This window comes from Benincasa hispida, unplaced genomic scaffold (assembly GCF_027475165.1).
Source record: "Benincasa hispida cultivar pf3 unplaced genomic scaffold, pf3_genome.v1.1 HicScf734, whole genome shotgun sequence".
Classification (NCBI taxonomy): Eukaryota; Viridiplantae; Streptophyta; class Magnoliopsida; order Cucurbitales; family Cucurbitaceae; genus Benincasa; species Benincasa hispida.
In genome coordinates this window covers 22,907-38,455 of record NW_028326860.1, presented here as the reverse complement: position 1 = coordinate 38,455, position 15,549 = coordinate 22,907, and the positions used below count along the sequence as shown (strand labels likewise).

General features: G+C 37.7%; 1 protein-coding gene across 1 annotated transcript; it reads left to right on the top strand.

Annotated features, from left to right (window-relative positions):
• The first annotated feature begins 5,702 nt into the window (after positions 1–5,702).
• LOC150029979 (uncharacterized) lies at positions 5,703–6,149 on the top strand. Its single transcript, XM_090310207.1, has one exon. The coding sequence runs from the start codon at positions 5,703–5,705 to the stop codon at positions 6,147–6,149; it is 447 nt and encodes a 148-aa protein (XP_090166333.1).
• The last annotated feature ends 9,400 nt before the right edge of the window (positions 6,150–15,549 follow it).

Here is a 15,549-nt window from a genome sequence, read left to right as displayed (position 1 = left end):
ATTTATTTAAATTAATAATTAAAAATATTTTAGATTTAATAAAAAGTTTAATATAATTATATTATGAATACATTTAAAAAAGTAAAAAAAAAAAAAAGTAAAAAGAATAAACAGTAGCAGCTACTGATATATATATATATATATTATAAAATAATTATTAAAAAAATATTCGGGATGGGGCAGGGATATCGTTCCTGATCGGGGACCCATTTTTTATCTCCGGTTTGACCCCATCTCCGATCAAACTGGGGATTCTCCGCCCCGATCTGGGCGAGGACCCAACCCCATGGAGATTTTTGCCAACCCTAAATACAACATTCTGGACGATATCTATTTCTCATGGAGTTTTTAATGAATTTCATGAATAATTCAAAGGGATACATCCATCGTAGATATACAGGCCCAAAAAGTTTACATGTACTATGAGATGCACCATAATTGTCAAAAATGAAGGAGGAAAATACTTCTCCAATAAACATAATATAAGCGCAATATCTTCTTCCAACTTTTCTAATTGCTGCACATCTAGGACCTTGTTGCATACCGAATTGAAAAATATACACAATCGAGTCATGGCATACCGAACATATTTTGGTAGCACTGATCTTACCATGTAGGAAATAATTGTTGTAAGAACACATGACAATCATGAGATTTTAAACTAATAAGCTTTAAATCTGTCATCGACACAAGGTTTTTAACATTCAAAGAGTAACCTTCAGGAACCTCTATTCCTGACAATGTCTTTAAAACACAACTTTTTCTTCCTTTGTAAGAGTATAACACGTGGGAGGAATGAAGATTTTTTTGTCACCGCTAACAGGTGCAAGCTCTGGTCGAATTTTTAAATGAACTAAATCACGTCTAGCATTCAATCCATCTTTACTTTTCCCTGGAATATCAAGAAGCATACCTAAGATATTCATGCAAACATTTTTTTTCAATGTGCATCACATCTAAACAATGCCTGATATGAAGATCTTTCTAGTATGGCAGCTGAAAAAAAGAAGACAACCTGTTCCAACAAATCTTTGAACTTCCTTTTGTGGTTTGTTTTTATTATTCTTATTTCCATTAGGAAAATCAAGATCTTTGATTTTTAAATATATAGCCTCCCCAGACAATGGTTTTGAAATTGTACCAAGTTCATTTTGACCGTGAAACAATTATTTTGGTGTCAGTATGGATGATCGTGCTAGAAATCTTCGATGTCCAAGGTATGCCATTTTTTCCCCATATTTCAATCTTATAGAAGACGTATTGTCTCCAGAAATTGGACACTCCTTATACTCTTTCACACAACATCCACTTAGGTTACCATATGCAGGAAAATCGTTGATTGCCCACAACAAAACTAATCGTAAGTTGAATAGTTCTTCTTGATAAGCATCATAACATTCAACACCACTTTCCCATAAAAGTTTTAAATCTTCAATTAGTGGTGCTAAGTATGTGCCAATGTCGTTCCTTGGTTGTTTTGGACCCAAAATCAATATTGATAGCATCATGTACTTTCTTTTCATACACAACCATGATGGAAGATTATAAATAACAACCACTACTGGCCAACAACTATATTCATAACTCATTTTACCATATGGATATACTCCATCAGTTGACAATGCTAAACGAAGATTCCTAGGTTCAAAACCGAAGTTTGGCCATTTAGAGTCTACTAACTTCCAAGCTGGAAAGTCTGCTGGATGTCATAACTTACCATCTACAATTCTTTCATCAACGTGCCAAGTCAAGTTTTAGCACAATCAATACTTCTAAAAAGCCTTTTGAATCGTAGAATTGGTGGAAAGTACCATATCACTTTTGAAGGTATTTATTTTTTTTCCACATTTTGTATCATTCCCATTTTCCCACCTTGATTCACCACAATCAGGACATTCAATTGTATCCGCATATACTTTTCTATACAAACAAAAATCATTAGGGAATGTATGAATCTTCTCATATTCCATTCCTAGTGCACCTAAAGTTTTCTTTGCTTCATACATTGAATTTGGGAGCTCATTGCTAGTGGGCAAAAGTTCCTTTAAGGTTTTGAGTACTTCTGAAAAACTAGTATCACTCCATCCATGTCTAACTTTTAAATTATACAATTTGATTAATGTAGACAACTTAGTGTATTTTTTGCACCCTTCGTATAACGATTTTTCAGCATCATTAAGCAACTTCTCAAATCCATTCAGATCTCTTGAGTATTCCTCGTGAACAGCTTCAACCATTTCTTTTAAACTTCCAACATCAGTCTCTTCATACATATGAGTATCAATCTTATACGATTCTCCACAAAATGATGAGTTGGGAAGTTTTTCCTCATGCCAAAACCAAATTTTATAATTTTCATCAATCCCATTGACATATAAATGATCTCTAATATCCTTGCTACCATGCTTTTCACGATTCCCACATTTCAAATAAGAACAACGAATATATGAGCTATTTGTATTAGAAAATCCAAGTTTTATGAAGTTTTCCACTCCCAATTCATAATCTTTGGATAATCTACTCTTATGCATCCGTGATTTATCCATGATTATAAATCTAGTAAAAAAAGATGATAAATAATGATTAACTTCAAAAAAAATAAGTTGTGGAAAACAAACAAGTTCCCAATACATACAATTTGTCATTTCTAGCTCTACAACATTCTAACCTCAAGAAAGTAAGACCAAATCAGAGTACCTCAAGGCAAATTAGAGAATAAAGACAAACACATCTAAAAAAATTGAACCCAAGGCGTGCACGTGCTCTAATATGCTAAATATATATTAATTCCAATAACTAAAAATTGAACCCTATTTTGGCAAAGCATTACTTAGTTCATAAAGCCCTAACAAATTATACACATTGACATATCTAACTTTGGCAAGCATTTAATTAAAGAAAAGCCGCAAGTTCTTGCAAGTTCTCTAAAATTAAAGCCCTAACTTTGGGAAAGCATTGAATTAAAGTGACAATCCCAACTTTGGCAAGTTCTCTAAAATTCAATCTCATACAAGAATAATATGAAACAATAGTTTATTATGAGATCCAAGAATATACATGAGAGATTAAACCCTAACTTTAAAAGTTCAAGCCTTAAACCAAAAAAATCAAACCCTAACTTTGAAAGTTCATGCCTCAAACCAAGAAAATCGAGAATTAAACCTAATCTAAACAAGAAAATCAAGACTTAAATCCAATATAAACAAGAAAATCAAGATTAAGCCTTAACTTTGAAAGTTCATGCCTCAAATCGACTTACTCAATGAAGAATCTCTTCAAGATAGATGGAATAACAAAGATGCATCAAAGGGAAGTGAAAAACCAGATTTCGAGTGTATTGCGAATAAAATTGACTAAATCTGCTGGAACTTCTTTTCAATCTTTTTGATATCGTTGCAACACTGTTGAAAAGCACATAATTTTTCCGTCAAAACCCGTATCATTGCAACGCTATTGAGAGCTTTGCAATGCTGCATGCGTGAGGCACGCACGTTTTTCATTTTTTTTGTCAAAATACATAGTGTTACAACGGTACCCTGTATATTTTACAATTCTTGACGTTTTTAAAACGTCAAGAACCCATTAATTGATCTTGACATTTTTAAAACATCAAGTACTATATTTTTCAGGAAAAATGCACAACCCCCCTTTTTAAAATCAATTCTTGACCTTTTTTTTAAAAAAAAAATCACCTATTTCTTGACATTTTTTCATAAACATGTCAAGTATTTAAAATTGCAAACGTCAAGAAAGGTGGTTTTTCTTGTAGTGCTTGTTTGAACATTTCGATTTACATTAAGATCGTATTTTTAGTTTCACCGCACATTTACAAGCAATCCCTGAGTTTGACCCTAAATTTACCAGGACTCTGGTTGAATTTGCACTTGGATTCTACCAGATAAAACAAAGCGTTATAACCTCATAGATCTTACTCATTTCATCGCATGTTACGAACGCATCAAGTTTTTGGCACCGTTGTCGAGGATTGCAGTAATTAAGTGTGCTAAGACTATTGTTATTAATCTTTGCAGACCTCGAACTTCTGGAGTATTGAACCTTGACTACGAAAAGGGCACAAGCGCTATATGAGCGAAGGAAATACTCCTGAGCTCATATACGACCCAGAAATGGAGAGGACTTTTTACAAAAGACAGAGAGCCAACCGAAGAAGGCAACAAAACAGAGTTTCTAGGATGGCCAAACAACAAGGCCACCTAGAGGAACTACAAGTGGGAAACAATCATGATGAAGCACTTGCCATCCCTTTTTTTTTTTTTTTTTTTTTTGCAAACGATCGCAATAGACACATTAGGGACTATGCGTCACCCAAGTTATATGATTTCTCTCTAGGAATCATGCGACCGCCTTGGACGGAACAAGATTCAAAATGAAGCCTGTAATGCTTCAAATGATTCAGATGGCAGGTCAATTCGGGGGAAGACGCGGTGAAGATCCCCACACACATCTGAGGAGTTTTATCGAAATATGCAACACCTTTGTATTTCCAAATATCACACCAGAGGATGTACGACTCACATTATTCCCATTTTCACTATGCGATGAAAGCTAGAAAATGGGCATACTAGCTTAAACTAGGAGAAATAATATCTTGGGAACAAGTAGTAGAAAAGTTCATGAAAAAGTATTTCCCACCAACGTAAAATGCAAAGAGAAAAAGGTTGATTACAAACTTTCAGCAGGAAGAATCTGAAATGCTCAGTGATGCGTGGGCAAGATTCAAATGATTAGTTAGGGATTGTCCACATAACGGACTTCCTAACTGTCTCAAGATTGAAATCGTTTATTATGGTTTGAACTTAGGATCATAGACTAACATGAATGCTACTGTAGTCAGAGTAATGAATACGACCAAGACTGGGGCGAGAGGCGGGCAAGTGAACGCAATTACCCAGATAAACAACAGAAGTTGTGTCCTTTGTGAGGAGCCTCATTCCTTTGAGGAGTGCCCGTGTAATCCACAATCTATCTACTTCATCAAGAACAATCCTTTTTCCAACACTTACAATCCTAGTTGGAGAAATCATCCCAATTTCTCTTGAGGTGGTAATCAGCAACAAGCACAAGCCAGCTCTCTCGGATATCAGCAAACAGCTAGTTCACCATAGCCATTAACATCATCTTCCTTAGAATACTTACTAAAGGAATACATACAAAAGAATGAAACTATTCTTCAAATCCAAGCAACATCCCTTTGTAATCTTGAAGTACAAATAGGACAGATCGCAGGCGAATTGAAGAACATGCCACAAGAAGCACTCTCAAGCACCACAGAGATTTTTCGCAACATGAGGGACAAGGGCAAGGAACAATGTCAGGCGGTGACATTACGGTGTGAACACATAACAACAGAGGTTGTAAGAAGAAAATTGCATGAAGAGTCTAAAGAGCAACAAGACAAAAAGCATGCGTCTAAAGAAGACATTCCCAAGGAAATACAAGGATCAGGAAAGATAACCTCAGTAACTCCTACAACATCAACACTATAGAAGGTGCAGTCACATCCATTTCCACAAAGGCTGAAAAAGAAGAAAAGTGATGAAAGTCAATATCAACGCTTCGTTAGAATATTGAAGCAGATGCACATCAACATCCCTTTCGTTGAAGCAATAGAGCAAATGCCTACCTATGCTAAGTTCTTAAATGATATTATATCTAAGAAAAGAAGCATAGGTAAGTACGAGATGGTGGCTCTAACACAAGACAACAACATGATAATTCCTCCAAAGATGCGAGACCCTGGGAGTTTTACAATACCTTGTTCAATCAGAGGGATTTATATTGGGCATGCTCTATGCGATTTAGGAGCAAGCATAAATCTGACTCCCTTTTCAATTTTTAAACAATTGGAGATCATAAAGCTTACTCTCACCACGGTGACCCTCCAGTTAGCAGATCGATCACTTGTGCATCTGGATGGAAAGTTAAAAGATGTGTTAGTTAAAGTGGATAAATTCATCCTCCCTGTGGAATTCATCATACTTGATTATGAAGCGGATAAAGATGTCCCTATTATCTCAGGATGGCCATTCCTCTCCAGTGGAAGAGCCCAGATCGATGTGCGCATAAAGGAGAAATTGCAATGCATATCAGTGTCCAAAAGCTTAAGTTCAACATCTTTAAGGCGATAAACTTTCTAGATGAAGTAAACTCATGCGATATAGATGAGGAGTGGCCCTGCAGCTTTGATTGAGGAACGGATGAAGAATTAGGATCAAAGGAAGAAACCAACGCTTCAATCGAATCATGTTATGCTATGACAGAAATAAAGAAAAAATATGAATCATTGAATATGGAAGAAGGAAAAGGCTTGAACAAATCCTCATTAGAACAACCCTAGTCCTGGAGTTGAAGGTGTTACCTGTCCATTTGAAATTAGCTTTGCTTGGACAGAATGAGAACTTACGAGTTATCATATTATCCGCACTTCCAAAGAAAAAGAAGAAGCCTTACTTGAAGTATTGAAAAAGTACATTAAAGTAATAGGATGGACTCTTGTTGACATTAAGATATAAATCCATCCTACTGTATGCATAAAATCAGATTGGAAGAAGGTAAAAAGGCTATGTTGAACCTCAATGTAGGTTGAACCCTGCAATGAAAGAAGTTGTCAAAAAAGAAATCATCAAATGGTTAGATGCATGAATTATTTTTCCCATCTCAGATAGCACATGGTGAACCCTGTGCAGTGTGTCCCAAAGAAAGGGGGAATGACAGTTGTACCCAATAAAAACAATGAATTAATACCGATGCATACAGTTACTGGTTGGAGGATCTTCATGGTTTACCGGAAACTCAACGCTGTGACCAAAAAGGATCACTTCCCCTTGCCCTTTATTAACCAAATGCTTGACTGGTTAGCGGGAAATGACTAGTTTTGCTTTTTGGAGGGATACGTGGGGTATAATCAAATTATGATCGCACCTGAGGATCAAGAGAAAACGACATTCACATGCCTATATGAGACGTTTGCTTTTCAACGCATGCCTTTCGGATTATGCAACACCCCTAGCACATTTCAAAGGTGCATCATGGTTATCTTTTCAGATTACCTTAAGGATTCCATTGAAATATTCATGGACGATTTTTCAATTTATGGAAGGACGTACAAAGTGTGTTTGAAAAATCTGGAGGAGATCCTAAAGAGGTGTGAGGACATGAATCTAGTTCTTAATTGGGAGAAGTATCATTTGATGGTGACCAAGGGGATTGTTCTTAGACACAAGGTTTCCAAGCCTGGCCTAGAAGTTGATAGAGCAAAGATTGAGGCCATTGAAAAGCTACAACCTCTTATAAATGTGAAGACCTTGAGAAGTTTTCTAAGACATGTTGGGTTCTATCGAAGACTTGTCAAGGATTTCTCAAAAAATTGCCAGACCACTGAACATGTGCTAGAGGTTGATAAACCTTTCGACTTCAACGAATTGGCTAAACGCATTCGAGAAATTAAAGAATGCACTAGTTTCAGCTCCAGTTCTAATTTCGCTTGATTGAACAGAACCATTCGAACTTATGTGCGATACCAGTGGATATGCGATAGGAGCTGCGTTGGCTCAATGAATACAAAAGTTTCTTCACCCCATCGCATACGCAAGTAAGATTCTTTGCCCAAGAGAATTATATAACCACTGAAAAAGAGTTGATGGCGGTGGTTTTCGCCATGGAAAAATTTCGACCTTATCTGCTGGGATCCAAGGTTATCATTCACACATATCATCCTACTATCAAATACCTAATGACAAAGAAGGATGTAAAGCCAAGACTGATCAGATGGGTCCTACTACTTTAGGAGTTTGATATAGAAATAATAGATAGAAAAGGGTCATAGAGTAAAGTCATAAATCATCTATCACGACTTGAAAATCATGAAAATGGTTGCATACAACCCTCAGTAAATGCCTCATTCCCTGATAAAATGTTCTTAAAGATCGATGAGTACTTGCCCTGGTACGCAGACATTGTCAATTTCCTAATTTTCAAACATTTTCCCGAAGAATATACGTCACAACAAAAGAAAAGGCTCATGCACGACAGTAAATTTTATTATTGGGACGAACCCAACTTGTACAAAAAGAGGTCCTGACCAAATCTTGAGACAATATGTTCTAGAAATGGCATTTCAACGCATCTTCCATCAATGTCATGAATCGCCATATGGTGGGCATTTCAGAAGCCAGCGCACCGTGGCAAAGGTTTTGCAGAGCCAATACTATTGGCCCACTATATTTAAGGCACACGAATATGTCATGAAGTGCGACAAGTGGCAGCGCACCGGGAACATTTCAGAAAAAAAAATGAAATGCTAATGAATGTTATTCTGGAGGTGGAATTATTTGATGTTTGGGGGATCGATTTTATGGGTCCATTTCTATCATTTAATGACCAAAATTACATCTTGTTAGCTATTGACTATGTATCCAAATGGGTGGAGGCGATTTCCTATGCCTCAAATGATGCGATCATGATCTCAAAATTCTTATATAAAAACATCTTCACTCGCTTTGGCATTCCACGTGCTATTATGACGTAAGCAAAATTCTTATCAAATACAACGTTCACCACAAAATAGCCACAACATATCACCCCCAAAAAAAATGGTCAGGCTGAGATATCTAATAGGGAAATCAAGACAGTGTTGGAAAAAGTTGTCAACTTGACGCGTAAAGATTGGGCTCAAAGACTAGACAAAGCATTATGGGCATTTGCACTGCATATAAAACTCTATAAGAATGTCCCCATACACTTTAGTCTTTGACAAAGCCTGCCACTTGTTGTTGGAACTTGAACACAAAGCATTTTAGGCTACGAAAAAACTTAACTTTGACCTGAAGGCCGCGGGAAAGGCGAGGAAGTTTCAACTGTTGGAATTAGATTAATGGAGGCTGTAGGCATATGAGAATGCCAAAATCTACAAGGAACGAGCAAAGCGTTAGCATGATCAACTCATCTGTAAGAAAGTTTTTGAAATTGGCTAAAAAGTTATATTGTTTAACTCTCAACTGCGTCGTTTTCTAGGAAAGTTGAAATCGCGTTGGTCAGGACCATTCATCATCAAAGAAGTCTACCCACATGGAGCAATAGAATTAATTAGTGAAGATGGAACCCACACATTCAAAATGAATGGAAAAAGATCAAGTCTTACTATGAAGGGGATTTCAATCGCAAAAAGATCTCTATAGACTTGGGTAAGCCCGAATGATGCGATACAAAGAGTCCCTATGCCATAAAGCAATATCCTTTATGGGACCTATCATATCCTCTTTTTTTCGTGTATCCTTTTATACTTATGCTCTTTTTATTTAATTGCTTATTTCTTATTGTTGTTCTTCTAGTTTCTTTGTTTTTGCTATTCTGTGATCAATGATTGCTTGCTAAATTCGAAGTATGGGAAAAGGGTAATTGGGGTTTATGAGGCGACGAGTGATGTAATGAGATTGGTGATGTGTGGGAATTGTAACCCAACGCATCTCCAAAAGAACTCATCGCAGGTAAAGGAATGGTACGTGATCCTACCCTAGGTCGGTGAAAAGACACGCTGCCTGGCATTCCAAAAGTTCACCATTATTACATGTAACATTATGATTATCTCGAATTATGAGGCAGTTTATCATTCCCTCTTCCATTCTTTGCCTATTTAAACCCCTCTTCTCAAACGACCCAGTTCTTCACACTTACCAAAAACCCTAAACCCTCTGAATCCTAAAAATTTTTTGGCGAAACTTCAAAGCCTTTCGATCTCCCTACTGTTTACATTTCCTCCGCTTACATTCCAAATGGCCTGCCAAAACACTCCTTCCTCTGCTTGATCTTCTACTCCCACCTACTCCTATGAGGTGGTGTCCCCATTCGTTTCCATTCAACCCATCTCCTTCCCAATCGCTGTTGAACCAATCTATGCATCTCCATCCACGGTGGCCTCACCATCAACATTTAACCCTACACTCATCCAATTAGCAACAACTGCATCTTAGTCTTCACTACCACACAATCGCCTACAACCAACAAATTCCACTATAAGCGAAGCAAGGTGAAGGGATGAACGAGAAGTCTATGGGGACATTCTAAAAAACTTAAAACCACTCGAGTCCCTAGATGAAGACGTAGTAAATCAACTAGATATTCAGCAGGATGGTGCTGAAGCATCCCCGCGTGGGTTTGGCAATGCGATGAGCAAGGGAAAACAAGGTGGAATAAAATTGGTTGATGTAGAAGGGGAGCCCCTTGCAAAAAAAATACAAAAGGGAAAAGGAAAAGAAATGATGGAGCAAATGTTCCCACCTCTTCTGCAGAGGAGTTGGCAAAGGAATTTTAAAAGAAGGCCAAAAGGGTAAGGGAAGGACTATGAGGAATAAGAAAGAAGGTAGAGTCATTAATTGTAGCAACAGAGTTCCACAATGAGATTCACAATGAGGAGCTTGAACGCATGGGAATTTCATCGCAACCTTAGCCTGAGAAGTCATTAGATAGTATGGAGCAAGCTGCAATGGAATTTGAAAAAGAATTACGTGAAGAGAGGGAAAAATAAGAGAGAGCCAGGCAAGAAAAGGCTCAACGTATTAAGCGCAATTTGAAAAAGATAAAGGAAGAAAGTGGTTGCTGAAGGAGGAGAAGGCGAGAAAGAAGAAAGAAATTGAAAAATATAAGATGGAAGGGAACAAGAAGGGAACAAGAAAAGAAAAAGTGAAAAAGCAAGCGATGACAAAGAAGAAGGAAAAGGGAAAGGCACTTGCGGTAAAGGAAGAAAGAATTCCAAAGAAGAGGCCCCCATTGGGATTCTTCCCAAAAAGCACCCCTCTATCACCTTTCATCATAAATACAATCAACACATTGGGTTGCAGAGGTTTTGTGAAAAGGCTAGAACGGTCAAGCAATCTGTAGTGACCACGTTCTACGAAGGGAAGCCTCACTCTGAGCGATACGAGCAGACGTTGAGAAATCTACAATTGAATTCGACGTTAAGAAGATTGATCACTTGTATGATTTGGAAGACATTCCTAACGTCGAAGGAAATGGAATAATCGATAGCCCAACACCTGAAGAACAAAAAGAAGTGCTGAAGGTGGTAGTACTGTGTAAACCCTGAACTCTAGGTTTTCTAGATAAGCATGTTTAGTCAAAGGACTGTTATATATATATAGATATATATATATATTTATATATATATATATATATATATATATATATATATATATATATTTACTATATATATATTTATATTATATATTTATTTATATATAACAGTCCTTTGACTAAACATGCTTATCTAGAAAACCTAGAGTTCAGGGTTTACACAGTACTACCACCTTCAGCACTTCTTTTTGTTCTTCAGGTGTTGGGCTATCGATTATTCCATTTCCTTCGACGTTAGGAATGTCTTCCAAATCATACAAGTGATCAATCTTCTTAACGTCGAATTCAATTGTAGATTTCTCAACGTCTGCTCGTATCGCTCAGAGTGAGGCTTCCCTTCGTAGAACGTGGTCACTACAGATTGCTTGACCGTTCTAGCCTTTTCACAAAACCTCTGCAACCCAATGTGTTGATTGTATTTATGATGAAAGGTGATAGAGGGGTGCTTTTTGGGAAGAATCCCAATGGGGGCCTCTTCTTTGGAATTCTTTCTTCCTTTACCGCAAGTGCCTTTCCCTTTTCCTTCTTCTTTGTCATCGCTTGCTTTTTCACTTTTTCTTTTCTTGTTCCCTTCTTGTTCCCTTCCATCTTATATTTTTCAATTTCTTTCTTCTTTCTCGCCTTCTCCTCCTTCAGCAACCACTTTCTTCCTTTATCTTTTTCAAATTGCGCTTAATACGTTGAGCCTTTTCTTGCCTGGCTCTCTCTTATTTTTCCCTCTCTTCACGTAATTCTTTTTCAAATTCCATTGCAGCTTGCTCCATACTATCTAATGACTTCTCAGGCTAAGGTTGCGATGAAATTCCCATGCGTTCAAGCTCCTCATTGTGAATCTCATTGTGGAACTCTGTTGCTACAATTAATGACTCTACCTTCTTTCTTATTCCTCATAGTCCTTCCCTTACCCTTTTGGCCTTCTTTTAAAATTCCTTTGCCAACTCCTCTGCAGAAGAGGTGGGAACATTTGCTCCATCATTTCTTTTCCTTTTCCCTTTTGTATTTTTTTTGCAAGGGGCTCCCCTTCTACATCAACCAATTTTATTCCACCTTGTTTTCCCTTGCTCATCGCATTGCCAAACCCACGCGGGGATGCTTCAGCACCATCCTGCTGAATATCTAGTTGATTTACTACGTCTTCATCTAGGGACTCGAGTGGTTTTAAGTTTTTTAGAATGTCCCCATAGACTTCTCGTTCATCCCTTCACCTTGCTTCGCTTATAGTGGAATTTGTTGGTTGTAGGCGATTGTGTGGTAGTGAAGACTAAGATGCAGTTGTTGCTAATTGGATGAGTGTAGGGTTAAATGTTGATGGTGAGGCCACCGTGGATGGAGATGCATAGATTGGTTCAACAGCGATTGGGAAGGAGATGGGTTGAATGGAAACGAATGGGGACACCACCTCATAGGAGTAGGTGGGAGTAGAAGATCAAGCAGAGGAAGGAGTGTTTTGGCAGGCCATTTGGAATGTAAGCGGAGGAAATGTAAACAGTAGGGAGATCGAAAGGCTTTGAAGTTTCGCCAAAAAATTTTTAGGATTCAGAGGGTTTAGGGTTTTTGGTAAGTGTGAAGAACTGGGTCGTTTGAGAAGAGGGGTTTAAATAGGCAAAGAATGGAAGAGGGAATGATAAACTGCCTCATAATTCGAGATAATCATAATGTTACATGTAATAATGGTGAACTTTTGGAATGCCAGGCAGCGTGTCTTTTCACCGACCTAGGGTAGGATCACGTACCATTCCTTTACCTGCGATGAGTTCTTTTGGAGATGCGTTGGGTTACAATTCCCACACATCACCAATCTCATTACATCACTCGTCGCCTCATAAACCCCAATTACCCTTTTCCCATACTTCGAATTTAGCAAGCAATCATTGATCACAGAATAGCAAAAACAAAGAAACTAGAAGAACAACAATAAGAAATAAGCAATTAAATAAAAAGAGCATAAGTATAAAAGGATACACGAAAAAAAGAGGATATGATAGGTCCCATAAAGGATATTGCTTTATGGCATAGGGACTCTTTGTATCGCATCATTCGGGCTTACCCAAGTCTATAGAGATCTTTTTGCGATTGAAATCCCCTTCATAGTAAGACTTGATCTTTTTCCATTCATTTTGAATGTGTGGGTTCCATCTTCACTAATTAATTCTATTGCTCCATGTGGGTAGACTTCTTTGATGATGAATGGTCCTGACCAACGCGATTTCAACTTTCCTAGAAAACGACGCAGTTGAGAGTTAAACAATATAACTTTTTAGCCAATTTCAAAAACTTTCTTACATATGAGTTGATCATGCTAACGCTTTGCTCGTTCCTTGTAGATTTTGGCATTCTCATATGCCTACAGCCTCCATTAATCTAATTCCAACAGTTGAAACTTCCTCGCCTTTCCCGCGGCCTTCAGGTCAAAGTTAAGTTTTTTCGTAGCCTAAAATGCTTTGTGTTCAAGTTCCAACAACAAGTGGCAGGCTTTGTCAAAGACTAAAGTGTATGGGGACATTCTTATAGAGTTTTATATGCAGTGCAAATGCCCATAATGCTTTGTCTAGTCTTTGAGCCCAATCTTTACGCGTCAAGTTGACAACTTTTTCCAACACTGTCTTGATTTCCCTATTAGATATCTCAGCCTGACCATTTTTTTTGGGGGTGATATGTTGTGGCTATTTTGTGGTGAACGTTGTATTTGATAAGAATTTTGCTTACGTCATAATAGCACGTGGAATGCCAAAGCGAGTGAAGATGTTTTTATATAAGAATTTTGAGATCATGATCGCATCATTTGAGGCATAGGAAATCGCCTCCACCCATTTGGATACATAGTCAATAGCTAACAAGATGTAATTTTGGTCATTAAATGATAGAAATGGACCCATAAAATCGATCCCCCAAACATCAAATAATTCCACCTCCAGAATAACATTCATTAGCATTTCATTTTTTTTTCTGAAATGTTCCCGGTGCGCTGCCACTTGTCGCACTTCATGACATATTCGTGTGCCTTAAATATAGTGGGCCAATAGTATTGGCTCTGCAAAACCTTTGCCACGGTGCGCTGGCTTCTGAAATGCCCACCATATGGCGATTCATGACATTGATGGAAGATGCGTTGAAATGCCATTTCTAGAACATATTGTCTCAAGATTTGGTCAGGACCTCTTTTTGTACAAGTTGGGTTCGTCCCAATAATAAAATTTACTGTCGTGCATGAGCCTTTTCTTTTGTTGTGACGTATATTCTTCGGGAAAATGTTTGAAAATTAGGAAATTGACAATGTCTGCGTACCAGGGCAAGTACTCATCGATCTTTAAGAACATTTTATCAGGGAATGAGGCATTTACTGAGGGTTGTATGCAACCATTTTCATGATTTTCAAGTCGTGATAGATGATTTATGACTTTACTCTATGACCCTTTTCTATCTATTATTTCTATATCAAACTCCTAAAGTAGTAGGACCCATCTGATCAGTCTTGGCTTTACATCCTTCTTTGTCATTAGGTATTTGATAGTAGGATGATATGTGTGAATGATAACCTTGGATCCCAGCAGATAAGGTCGAAATTTTTCCATGGCGAAAACCACCGCCATCAACTCTTTTTCAGTGGTTATATAATTCTCTTGGGCAAAGAATCTTACTTGCGTATGCGATGGGGTGAAGAAACTTTTGTATTCATTGAGCCAACGCAGCTCCTATCGCATATCCACTGGTATCGCACATAAGTTCGAATGGTTCTGTTCAATCAAGCGAAATTAGAACTGGAGCTGAAACTAGTGCATTCTTTAATTTCTCGAATGCGTTTAGCCAATTCGTTGAAGTCGAAAGGTTTATCAACCTCTAGCACATGTTCAGTGGTCTGGCAATTTTTTGAGAAATCCTTGACAAGTCTTCGATAGAACCCAACATGTCTTAGAAAACTTCTCAAGGTCTTCACATTTATAAGAGGTTGTAGCTTTTCAATGGCCTCAATCTTTGCTCTATCAACTTCTAGGCCAGGCTTGGAAACCTTGTGTCTAAGAACAATCCCCTTGGTCACCATCAAATGATACTTCTCCCAATTAAGAACTAGATTCATGTCCTCACACCTCTTTAGGATCTCCTCCAGATTTTTCAAACACACTTTGTACGTCCTTCCATAAATTGAAAAATCGTCCATGAATATTTCAATGGAATCCTTAAGGTAATCTGAAAAGATAACCATGATGCACCTTTGAAATGTGCTAGGGGTGTTGCATAATCCGAAAGGCATGCGTTGAAAAGCAAACGTCTCATATAGGCATGTGAATGTCGTTTTCTCTTGATCCTCAGGTGCGATCATAATTTGATTATACCCCACGTATCCCTCCAAAAAGCAAAACTAGTCATTTCCCGCTAACCAGTCAAGCATTTGGTTAATAAAGG

Excerpts from the sequence above, each read along its gene's own strand:
- LOC150029979 (XM_090310207.1), top strand. The coding sequence starts at position 5,703 with ATGGTGGCTCTAACACAAGACAACAACATGATAATTCCTCCAAAGATG.